The following is a 12,898-nucleotide window of genomic DNA, read 5'->3' as shown; positions in this document are numbered from 1 at the left end:
CCTGAAACTACTCTGAACCATGAACTCAATTTACCGTCAACTCTAACTGCTGCCTGACTATCCATGTAAAGGCCTTTAATTGCTTGCAAAAGTTTGCCTCCTATTCCATAATCTCATAGAATAGACAATAACTTCCTCCTAGGAACCCGGTCATATGCCTTTTCTAGATCTATAAAGCGTAGATACAATTCCCTGTTCCATTCATAACACTACTTCATTATTTGCCGTAAGCTAAAGATCTGGTCCTGACAACCTCTAAGAGGCCTAAACCCACATTGATTTTCATCCATTTTTAATTTTATAGGTAATTACTAAATAGTTTTCATTATTATATATTTTTACAAACATGCAATGGTTTTGATATCCATGTGATATCAGTGATTCTGTCACATCTATTTGCTTGTCAAATATGTTCTTTTAGTCAGATGCAGATTAAAATAAATGTGACTGTAACCATAAAGCATTGTTGGGAAACTTGTCAACAAGCAGAAAAAAGATGCACCTGCAAAAATTAAAAAGGACATATAGCACAAAAATTACAAGAAAGAAATGTTTAATTTTATTTGTAATTGATTACAAATGAATAAGTAGGACTAAACATAGCATCTATCAAAACTTATTGATCTTATCATCCCATCTGGTAAGTCTCTCCTGACCTGGGGTTCTGGGTGAATTTCCCAAAATCTACCCCTCTCCAGTTCTTTTCCTCTGCCCCTCTTCCTTCCCCTTCAACCATCCTGCTTCAGAAGGAGCCAATGGAACTGAAAACTTGCCTAGTTATAACCATCATTTATGTGTGTGTTCTGCTTCCACTTGGTGAGTAGATGTTTTTGTCCATACAATTATATTATTACTTTATGCAGTTGCCAAATTATCTTTTTGTATTAGTATTTTTGTGACCGCTTATTTGACATAATCCAGCAATTACTACTGTTATATTTCTCCTTTTCCTGTATGTTATTTACAAATTTTGTTAGTCCTATTTTTTTATTACTTACTTTACTTATTACTTGCATGTCCACATGAGACTGGTAGATATTGTCACTGTAATCTATTTTTGTGGACAAGTTTTGATAGACGCTATGTTTAGTCCTACTTATTCATTTGTAATAAATTACAAATGAAATTAAACATTTCTTTCTTGTAATTTTTGTGCAATATGTCCTTTTTAATTTTTGCAGGTGCATCTTTTTTTTCTGCTTGTTGACACGTTTCCCAACAATGCTTTATGGTTACAGTATCACTTATTTTAATCTGCATCTTGCTGTGAATTTAGGGATAATTCAATCTCTGGCTGTTTGATATTATTTGTTTCTATGTATCTATCCACTGTCCTGACATAATTTTTATGAAATTTCCTATGTTTTGTTTGTGTTTAAGTTCAATTTGCTCATTCAGTATTCTCTCTGGGTGTATGAATGTATGTAAACAGATTTCCATCTCTTCCAGCATGTTTATTACTGGCCCTTTAGGCACTGTATGTAAAATTTGGGTAGCTTGTTCTGTATTATCTACCCATATGCTGCTATCCCTTCCCCTTCCCAGATTGCTGCTTTCATTCTATGTGAAAGTTGCAGTCGAGTCCAAGCCAATGGAGATGGTGGTCATTTGTGCATGAGGTGTGCTTCTTTGTGTGAATGAAGGTGTGTGTGTGTGTGTGTGTGTGTGTGTGTGTGTGTGTGTGTGTGTGTTCTGTTCTGACAAAGTCTTTGGGTAAATGCCAGTGTGTAAGGTCTTTTCATTGTGCCTGTCAGCAGCTTACCATGGCATCTTCATGGTAAGCAGTGATCTTATCTTTTCCTTATATTGCTGATACTCAAAAGTTAAAAAATATGTAGAACTATAAAAAAGGAAGTATGTAGATACAGATATAACACAAAGAAGAAGAAAAAATATAACAGTAGCAATGATCAATATCTACATAACAGCAATGATAAACAGAACTGGCTGTAACCATACAATATCGCTGGATTATCTGTCAAATAAGGTATCACTAAAATACTAACATAAAGAATATAATCTGACAACTACATAAAGTAATAGGTCAGCTAAGGTGATAACCAGCAGGTATTCTTCCAATAACACCAAAGGAACATCATTAATAAGCAGACAGATAGTGACAGAACCACCTACATCACATGTATGTCAAAACTATTAGACATGTGTAAAAATGTAAAATAACGAAAACCATTTTGTAATTATCTATAAAATTAGAAATTATTTCAAGATAATTATGAAGAGCACTAAATCCCTGTGTACTTTAATAAACCTGCTAGAAAGCACAAGAAATTACTGGAAGATTAAAAAACCTTATACTGTTCAGATCATAACATTACGTGTTGCTTGGATTATGCTAGAGTAACATCTGAAAGGAGGACATCAACACGCTCAACTACAAGTGACTTGTGTGTGCATTTTGCTACACAGAGTGCTGAAGACTTTGATGTTTGGGCATACATAACGTCATTATGAAACAAAAAATTATAAACATAAAATATAGCAAAATGACATATCCTATTGAAATGTTTCATAATCTTATCTAGTTCACAGAACTTACTGGATTTGTGGCCGGTTCTGTGGAATGTTTTGTTTGCCACCAATCTGCTGTCCATTCCCATACATTCCCAATAATGTTGTGTAGTCCATAAGCATTTGGTGGGAATGCTGTAACTGGTGCAGTGCTGACATATCCATCATCCCCAGTATTGTGCTCTGGAAATTCCCCCTGCCAGATATTTACCCTGGAACATTATTTTAATACCCATTTTTTACAGTTTAACTGTAATTTGTGTAAATGCAAATGTTCATAACAGGAAGACCAATGACAAAGAGGGTATTTGTAATAAAAGTTTCTAATATCATGCAACAATCCCGTAAGTTGGCAGTCTTGCAAGGAACACCGTGTAGAATGTAGATAGTACTACTGTGCATATCTGGAAAAATTATAAATTGTATTGGTATAAACATGGCTGCTCCAAGCTCAAGGTGTGAAAGCTAATAAAATTCATTAAAAAAATGGAGATTCACAAGGAAGATAGATTGTCACAGCATTGAGAATAAATGCAGTAGTTAGTAGCAGCTGATGTGACTTCAATGACACGTACCACTAGATCAGGTCAGAAAGACTGCCCCATAACTCCACAGAAATTTATAGCAGTATTAACCATAGAGACTGAAATCCAGTAAACAAATTTGACAGAATTCATGTTTAAATGACATGTTATGTCTGATTTATGCCAATTACATGGCATTTATTGTATGCCACATGGTTTAAGAACAGGAGTGCCAAACTGTGGAATATATGAAAAAAAAAATCAACTGCACTAAGCAGAAATCAATGGCCCCTGTACAAAACTTGGTAGTGGGAAGTGCAGACCGACCAGCAACTCATCTAAAATAACTGAAGTTTAGAGTATGTAACGGATTGCAGAGAAGATTAAGTTGACACATTGGGAATAAATAAGTCATAGTTTCAATTGTCTGTGAACACATTTTTAATGCTAGTAAATGTTGCAGCATGACACTCCAGGACTTCATACTCTCTGTGCAACAACCATGACCATTTATACACTGAATTTTGAGTATTTTTTGCATTTTCCCAGACTCAGTAAATTATACCCAAACCAGGGATGCTGTGTTGCCTCATCAGTAAAATGTGATTTTCAACTATCAGCTGCCTTTGGCTGTGGAACTGAAAATCAGAGTGTTGCACTTATCTTCGAATGTCTCCATCAGGAGGTATCCATGTTGTGACGAAGCAAGCTGGGATATTTTTAATTCCCTTCTTGTTTTGACATCTACCTCCTTAAAATTCATTTTTTTCATTTTTGACTATTTACTATTAACATACATGAGCATTATCTGCATTTTCATGAAAGAGAAAGATTGGCCCTCAGTGATAAAGAATATAACACCAGACCTAATTTTGCACTTAGTTTTATGTATGTATTTGATATTCTAATTTATTTTGGTTATTCCTAGTTAGTTTCAGAGTGCACTCAGCCTCGTGCAGCCAATTGAGGAGCTACTCAACCAAACAGTGGCGGCTTCGGTCAAGAATACCATCTTACGACCGGGAGAGCAGTGTGCTGACGCCATGCCCCTCCTATACCCATCCTCCACCGAGGATGACACTGTGGTCAGATGGTCCCGATAGGCCACTCATAGGGTGAAATCAGTAACTATTTCATAACTTAAATTCTATTGTTGATGTATAAACAAATATAAATTCTGTAATGACTGTAATTATTTGGAAGACGGAGCACTAGTAATCTTAATGTATCTATTTAGCTCTATTCAAAAACATGTCAGCAAAACCAGCCCTTCATTAATTCCAAAGTAATTAACAGTTTTGTCAAAAGTATTTTTTGTGTAACTATATTTGTTAATTGTAATTTCTGTAAACAATGTGTAGTTTCAGCACCGATTATTGTGATGATATGTAAGGGCCCAATTTTTGGTCACGATACAGTCAGTCCATGGCCGAGTTACAGACAAGTAACCTGTGCTGGTTAGAACAACAACAATGCTTCGTGTTAACTGTGGAACAAGTGTTAAACAATTAGGCCATGTGTAAAAACAATGACAGTGTCTGCTCCATATGTACCTGAGTGTTCTTCAACAACTGTGAACTTTGTGGCTAGACTTTTACTGCTTGTAGATGTTGAACAGGAAACTATTGTAGCAGTATGTGGGGGTTTCGCCTGCAAACTAATAATGAGGCTTATCGAAGGCTAAATAATTGTGCACTGGCCATATAACTATGTAGTATTGGGGGATGTGCAAAGTGAAAATTAAAGTACAATGAAACATAACTGTGCACCTATCGGCTACATAATTTGTAGTAGTCAGCGTCGGAATCCACAACCCCATTTTTCACCCAGTGTAGAAACACAGTACGTCAACACCAAAGACAACAACCAAAACAATTAAAAGCAGGTGGAAACGGCACATTGTGAGAAAGAAGATTCAGCAATATCACGCATGACATCTTTCAGTGGATGTGAACTAAAATGTCACTTCAAAGTTTTTTTCTGTATCTTAATTTCAGTTGAACACTGGCCTTATTACTTTGTGTATATTATGTGTCATACAATAAACAGAATACCCTCAGATTTCATCTGAAGTAACTGCCATACTTTTGCATAGCTCAAAGAGTCACATTTCCTACAAAGATCCACTTCATTTTCATTACAATTATAATTATGTCTTCAACTCAAGTCTGTTCCATGATCCACTTGTTCATTGTCCTGTTGCTCTTGGCAATGCCAAACAATGTCCTCGTTACTTGCTCAGCACCCCTATTTTTCTTTTTCTGTCCACCCAGTTATTATAAAATTCTACTATTTTCTTTTTGATCTGATCACTGTACATTATTTTAGTTTATTATAACTAATTTTCAAACTTGCTCTATCACTTTTTTTATCTGATGCTTAAGTTTACTTGCACTTGAGCCAAACAGTACAATATCATCAGCAAAGAAAGGTGTTTCAGATATGATCCATTAACATGAATACCTTTATTGATTATTAACTCATGAATTTAAAAAGACTGCAGAGTATACTTTTGGGGGATAGAGAACCTCCTTGCTGATTCCTCTTCCAATTTTTAATTAATAGCTCGTTCCTAAAAGGTCTTCTCTACAGATTTTGTTCAAAGTGAATCACAAACGTTCTCAAAACCTATGAATTTCAGATGAAGTGGTAATTTGTACTGATTGTTCCAATCCATAACTCTGGTAATGGCTTGTAAATGGTAATTTCTGCTGTATCTAACTCTGAAATCATCTTGTTCCTTTTACAGACTAAAAATCCAATTTTTTCCTATGTGCTTAGTGACCATTTTAAGAATTTTTGTGCATCACAGATAGGAGACCGATTAGTATAGTAGCCTGTTGTATGAATTTGTTCCAGCATCGATTCTACCAAAACTCCATCACCTACAAATGTCTCTCTTTTCTCCAGACTTTGAATGACACATGTCAATATTTTAATTATTAAATGCCTGTATTTCTGATTCATTTCTTGAATTATACAAACATTTTCTTTAGGGTACCCCAAAGAGCCATGGCCCTTGCCGTTGGTGGGGAGGCTTGTGTGCCTCAGCGATACAGATAGCCGTACCATAGGTGCAACCACAACAGAGGGGTATCTGTGGAGAGGCCAGACAAACGTGTGGTTACTGAAGAGGGGCAGCAGCCTATTCGGTAGTTGCAGGGGCAACAGTCTGGACGATTGACTGATCTGGCCTTGTAACATTAACCAAAACGGCCTTGCTGTGCTGGTACCGCGAACAGCTGAAAGCAAGGGGAAACTACAGCCGTAATTTTTCCCGAGGGCATGCAGCTTTACTGTATGGTTAAATGATGATGGCATCCTCTTGCGTAAAATATTCCAGAGGTAAAATAGTCTCCCATTTGGATCTCTGGGCGGGGACTACTCAGGAGGACGTCGTTATCAGGAGAAAGAAAACTGGTGTTCTACGGATCGGAGCGCGGGATGTCAGATCCCTTAATCGGGTAGGTAGGTCAGAAAATTTGAAAAGGGAAATGGATAGGTTAAAGTTAGATATAGTGGGAATTAGTGAAGTTAGATGGCGGGAGGAACAAGACTTTTGGTCAGGCGAATACAGGGTTATAAGTACAAAATCAAATAGGGGTAATGCAGGAGTCGGATTAATAATGAATAAAAAATAGGAGTGCGGGTAAGCTACTACAAACAGCATAGTGAAAGCATTATTGTGGCCAAGATAGACACGAAGCCCATCCCTACTACAGTAGTACAAGTTTATATGCCAACTACCTCTGCAGATGACGAAGAAATTGAAGAAATGCATGATGAAATAAAAGAAATTATTCAGATAGTGAAGGGAGATCAAAATTTAATAGTCATGTGTGATTGGAACTCTATAGTAGGAAAAGGAAGAGAAGGAAACGTAGTACGTGAATATGGAAGGGAGTGAGGAATGAAAGAGGAAGCCGCCTGGTAGAATTTTGCACAGAGCACAACTTAATCATAGCTGACACTTGGTTCAAGAATCATACAAGAAGGTTGTATCCATGGAAGAAGCCTGGAGATACTGACAGGTTTCAAATAGATTATTTAATGGTCAGACAGAGATTTAGGAACCAGGTTTTAACCAGTAAGACATTTCCAGGGGCAGATGTGGACTCTGACCACAATCTATTGGTTATGAACTGTAGATTAAAACTGAAGAAACTGCAAAAAGGTGGGAATTTAAGGAGATGGGACCTGAATAAACTGACTAAACCAGAGGTTGTACAAAGCTTCAGGGAGAGCCTAAGGGAACGATTGTCACAAATGGGGGAAAGAAATACAGTAGAAGAAGAATGAGTAGCTGCGAGGGATGAAGTTGTGAAGGCAGCAGAGGATCAAATAGGTAAAAAGATGAGGGCTAGTAGAAATCCTTGGGTAACAGAAGAAATATTGAATGTAATTGATGAAAAGGAGAAAATATAAAAATGCAGTAAATGAAGCAGGCAAAAAGGAATACAAACGTCTCAAAAATGAGATTGACAGGAAGTGCAAAATGGCTAAGCAGGGATGGCTAGAGGACAAATGTAAGGATGTAGAGGCTTATCTCACTAGGGGTAAGATAGATACTGCCTACAGGAAAATTAAAGAGACCTTTGGAGGAAAGAGAGCCACTTGTGTGAATATCAAGAGCTCAGATGGAAACCCAGTTCTAGGCAAAGAAGGGAAAGCAGAAAGGTGGAAGGAGTATATAGAGGGTCTATACAAGGGCAATGTACTTGAGGACAATATTATGGAAATGGAAGAGGATGTAGATGAAGATGAAATGGGAGATACGATACTGCTTGAAGAATTTGACATAGCACTGAAAAACCCGGGAGTAGACAACATTCCATTAGAACTACTGACGGCCTTGGGAGAGCCAGTCCTGACAAAACTCTACCATCTGGTGAGCAAAATGTATGAGACAGGCGAAATACCCTCAGACTTAAAGAAGAATATAATAATTCCAATCCCAAAGAAAGCAGGTGCTGACAGATGTGAAAATTACCTAACTATCAGCTTAATAAGTCACGCATGCAAAATACTAACGCGAATTCTTTACAGAAGAATGGAAAAACTGGTAGAAGCCGACCTCGGCGAAGATCAGTTTGGATTCCGTAGAAATATTGGAACATGTGAGGCAATACTGACCCTATGACTTATCTTAGAAGCTAGATTAAGGAAAGGCAAACCTACGTTTCTAGCATTTGTAGACTTAGAGAAAGCTTTTGACAATGTTGACTGGAATACTCTCTTTCAAATTTTGAAGGTGGCAGGGGTAAAATACAGAGAGCAAAAGGCTATTTACAATTTGTACAGAAACCAGATGGCAATTATAAGAGTCGACGGGCATGAAAGGGCAGCAGTGGTTGGGAAGGGAGTGAGACAGGGTTTTAGCCTATCACCGATGTTATTCAATCTGTATATTGAGCAAGCAGTGAAGGAAACAGAAGAAAAATTCAGAGTAGGTGTTAAAATCCATGGAGAAGATGACATTGTAATTCTGTCAGAGACAGCAAAGGACTTGGAAGAGCAGTTGAACGGAATGGATAGTGTCTTGAAAGGAGGATATAAGATGAACATCAACAAAAGCAAAACGAGGATAATGGAATGTAGTCAAATTAAGTCAGGTGATGCTGAGGCAATTAGATTAGGAAATGGGACACTTAAAGTAGTAAAAGAGTTTTGCTATTTGGGGAGCAAAATAACTGATGATGGTCGAAGTAGAGAGGATATCAAAAGTAGACTGGCAATGGCAAGGAAAGCGTTTCTGTAGAAGAGAAATTTGTTGACATCGAGTATTGATATAAGTGGCAGGAAGTCGTTTCTGAAAGTATTTGTATGGAGCATAGCCATGTCTGGAAGTGAAACATGGACAATAAATAGTTTAGACAAGAAGAGAATAGAAGCTTTTGAAATGTGGTGCTACAGAAGAATGCTGAAGATTAGATGGGTAGATCACATAACTGATGAGGAGGTATTGAATAGAACTGGGGAGAAGAGGAGATTGTGGCACAACTTAACAAGAAGAAGGGACCAGTTGGTAGGACATGTTCTGAGGCATCAAGGGATTGGAGGGCAGCGTGGAGGCTAAAAATCATAGAGGGAGACCAAGAGATGAATACACTAAGCAGATTCAGAAGGATGTAGGTTGCAGTAGGTACTGGGAGATGAAGCTTGCACAGGAGAGAGTAGCATGGAGAGCTGCATCAAACCAGTCTCATGACTGACGACAACAACAACCACCTCATTTTAAGATTCATTTAGCTGTTTCCAAGGATCTATTGCATGAGCACAACATTTCTTGCCAGAAGTTTTCGACTGTAAAATTTGTTTTTAGTTTAGTTTTCATTTTAGAATCCCCCATTGTCTTCTTGCAGTGAGATTTGCTGTTATTTATCATCTTCTGTAACTGTCAGTAGATGTCGTCTACCTTCTCATTAGAATATGAGCATGCTGGTACATGCCAGTACATGTGAATGAGTTTTGAGGACTATCTTTCCCATCTACATACCATTTGTTTTTATCCAATTGCTCTTTAATTGAACTGAATTTTGACACTCTAGCTAAGCAACATATTGTTCCCAGATAAAAAGTAGTAGCATCAATTGTGTTCATTAGTTAAATATTACTGGCTACTTCCACATCTTCAAAAAGCAAGGTGACCTGATTACATAAATATTATTTTCTCTTATAATACATCAGTATCAACCAAGCTACATACATTTACAGGCTAATTACACAGGAAAAAGAAAAGAATAAATGTTACCATTCGGGTTAATGTTCACACGAGTATAAATGTGGATGATTCAAAACAAAATTATACATACTTATTATTAAGCAGTGTCACTGAAACATACATAATGGCAGACCAAAGGACACTTGCTAGTTCTGGACTTTGAAGTATAGCCTGCATCATGTAGGGGCATAGGCACATGTGTGTGAACTCCAGCTAATCAAAGGATAAGTCCGAAAGCTAGCAGATTTTCCTCCTTTTGTGTGTGCCTATCAACAACTCAATGCTTCTGTCTTTTGGTGAGTGGTCTCTTTTAACTTTTATGTAGTCACATTCAACAAGTACTTTCCTGTAACATTTAACATTAAACCAATATTGGTTTGGGACTTTTGGGTGCTCAACAGCAAAATTATTAGAATCTCCCTAACAATAATGTGAGAAAATTCAGTTAATTATGTATAACTACTATGCCTACTGGTTGCTCTGAGGAAACTGGGTAATCTAGCCAATGTGTTAAACCAGTAAAATCTTCTCCACAGCTGCCTGTGAAAAGTACAAATGCTGCACATAACTTACATTTCTCAGTCTCAGCTAAATGAGAGATCAACTTCACAGGTAGGCTAGGAGCTGCTCTTTTGTTCACAAATACATTCCATTAAAATGTAACATACAAACATCAATACAGCACAAGCAACACGAGTGGATGAGTCGTCACACAATGAAGTATGAGGCATGTTGAAATTAATTTTTCATTCCTATATGCTTCACTGCTAACTCACATCTGCATAATCTATTCATGAGTATTTCAATATTTTATCAATTAATTTTTTCCATTTGTTTAAAATAATGGACTGAACAAAATGTTAACCCAAATATGTAAATTATTCTGTAAATATAAATTATTCTATGATGTCTGAAACAATGTGTGTTTATAGTTCATATTTTTAAATCTCATTCCTAATTTAACAGAGGAATTATTAACAATGATTCTGTAATGTGATGAAAATGAATGTGCTGTACAACAAAGAAAATTACTAAAATCAGCAGGAGTCAGAAAAGCTAGCCAGTACCTTCCTCCAGGAGGCACAATTCCCAGTACTGATCACACAAACAATTAAAACAGAAGATAATACTTTGAACTTTCAGAACAATGCATTCCTTCTTCAGGAACGAAAGAGTGATTGGTTGATGGAGGCTGGAAAAGATAGGATCACTAAGACCCTTTGTTAAAAGGGGCCCCACCTGTTACGAGTTTCTGCTGAAAAATAAGTTAAGTCTGCTGTTAATTAGAAGTTTCATTTCAGCAGAAACAATTATTTAAAATTATTACTTGCATTTAAGAAGAAAGAAAATCACACTTGTATATATGCAGCACAACACATGACAGTTATACAGGTCATAAGTAGGCAGGTGCTGTTAATGTTGCTAACATGAGATTTATGAGAGAATTATCTCCAAAGAATGGTTTTTATCCAATGATAATTACTTGTGCACAATGATTTAATATTTTAATACCAACAAAGCTAGACTAACTAGCTTATTCAACTGTTAAAAAAAATCTTTGTCTCTCCATGTCACTGGGTAATGCTTCACTATGTGTCAATAAAAGACTACTACATCTTTGCCAGGAGCCTGGTACATTGTTTTACATGCTAGAGTTTTTCAAGTCAGATGCTTGAAACATGTCCTTAATTAAGTCTCTGGAACTGGAGGAGTAGTAGTAGTAAATCATGAAGAAATACTAATATGCAGGGCTCTTTGGAAACAATATGTGATCATCTTGCCTTCAGCTGTCGAGCATAGTTCAGCATTCTACCACGGGAGACCGTGTTTACTATTGTGAAGATGAATGTTTCAATGACTGGATGAATGACATTCATTATATGGTTCACCATATCATGCATATCACCTCTGTTTTTCAACGTAGCCAAATAGTTGCACAATAATCAACTCACTCTGATTAATATTAATTTTCGCAGATTTTTCTATAGGTTTCTTGTTATTGTAGGTGCACTCAGATTTGAAATGTCAGTAAAATGACAATTATTACCAACTTTTTAATCAGAACGTCTAGAAGGGCAAAATGCACAAGCAAAATTGTCTACGAAGGAAGATAACACTATTGCTCAACTTAAGTACACTGTATAGCTTCAGTTCATCGTACATACGTGTTTTGACAGAATGAGTCTTGAACTGTTGACACCTCTGTGAACTAAATAGAAAACTAGAATGCACGATGAGAATTAAAATTCCCTTGGGGGTATAACCATGAGAATCATTTTAACTCTTTGGTGATCTCTCCATGAATAGAATTATTTTGCCCAAAGTGCACCAAACATACAGTAACATTAAGTGACACATGCATGAGCAAAGAATCCATTTACAAGTGGATCTTAGTGGAAATATGCTCCAAGTAACATGGGACACTGAAAAACAAACTCGTGCCATTCTATACTTTCAGACTCTAGAGGGTATTCCTGTGAGGAGCTAATACCATAGATGATGGTTCTTTAAAAAAGTTGTTCAATAAATCTTGCTAAAACTGAATATCTTGCACTGGGGAAAAAATGACGCAATGGATTTGGAAACTGGCAAAAAAAGAAGTCAATCTTTTAAATATCTTGGAGTAACATTATCTGTTGGTGGAAAGAACGCAAATGAAGTTGAACAAGGCAAGAAGACAATCAGACAGTTAAATTCTAGTTCATGGAACAAAAACTAACAATCAAAATTAAAAAAGTAATATACCATACAACTACGGAAAGTACTGCAATATATGTGTCAGAAATCTGGGAAATTAATAAAAGATATAAACAAAGGTTCCTGCAACAGAAATAGACTACTGGGGAAGTAGTTAGATGAATATCAAGCTTGGATCACATAAGAAATGTGGAAATATGGAGGGAAATTGCAGTTAGAGACTATCATATACACAACTGAAACAAAAAGGCTACTTTGGTATGGGCATCTTTAAAAGATGGATTGTACAAGGTGGCTGAAACATATATGGCAGTGGATACCTTCACAAAAAGATAAACAGGCCATGGAAACAGGATGTAGATGAAGGAAAGCGAAGTAGAGATTTGCAATATGGAGACTGGAGAAACAAAAAACAACGGAAACCGGG

The 12,898-nt window shown here is 36.7% G+C and overlaps 1 protein-coding gene across 1 annotated transcript in view; it reads right to left on the bottom strand.

Moving 5' to 3' along the window:
* Nucleotides 1-12,898, bottom strand: part of LOC124748064 (formylglycine-generating enzyme) — a 113,397-nt gene that overhangs the window by 29,472 nt on the left and 71,027 nt on the right. Inside the window, exon 3 of the mRNA XM_047248955.1 lies at nucleotides 2,558-2,741. Coding sequence (XP_047104911.1) covers nucleotides 2,558-2,741 — 184 coding nt within the window. The remainder of the gene's footprint in view (nucleotides 1-2,557; nucleotides 2,742-12,898) is intronic.

This window comes from Schistocerca piceifrons, chromosome 1, assembly GCF_021461385.2.
Source record: "Schistocerca piceifrons isolate TAMUIC-IGC-003096 chromosome 1, iqSchPice1.1, whole genome shotgun sequence".
Lineage (NCBI taxonomy): Eukaryota > Metazoa > Arthropoda > Insecta > Orthoptera > Acrididae > Schistocerca > Schistocerca piceifrons.
This window is presented reverse-complemented; position numbering and strand designations above follow the sequence as displayed.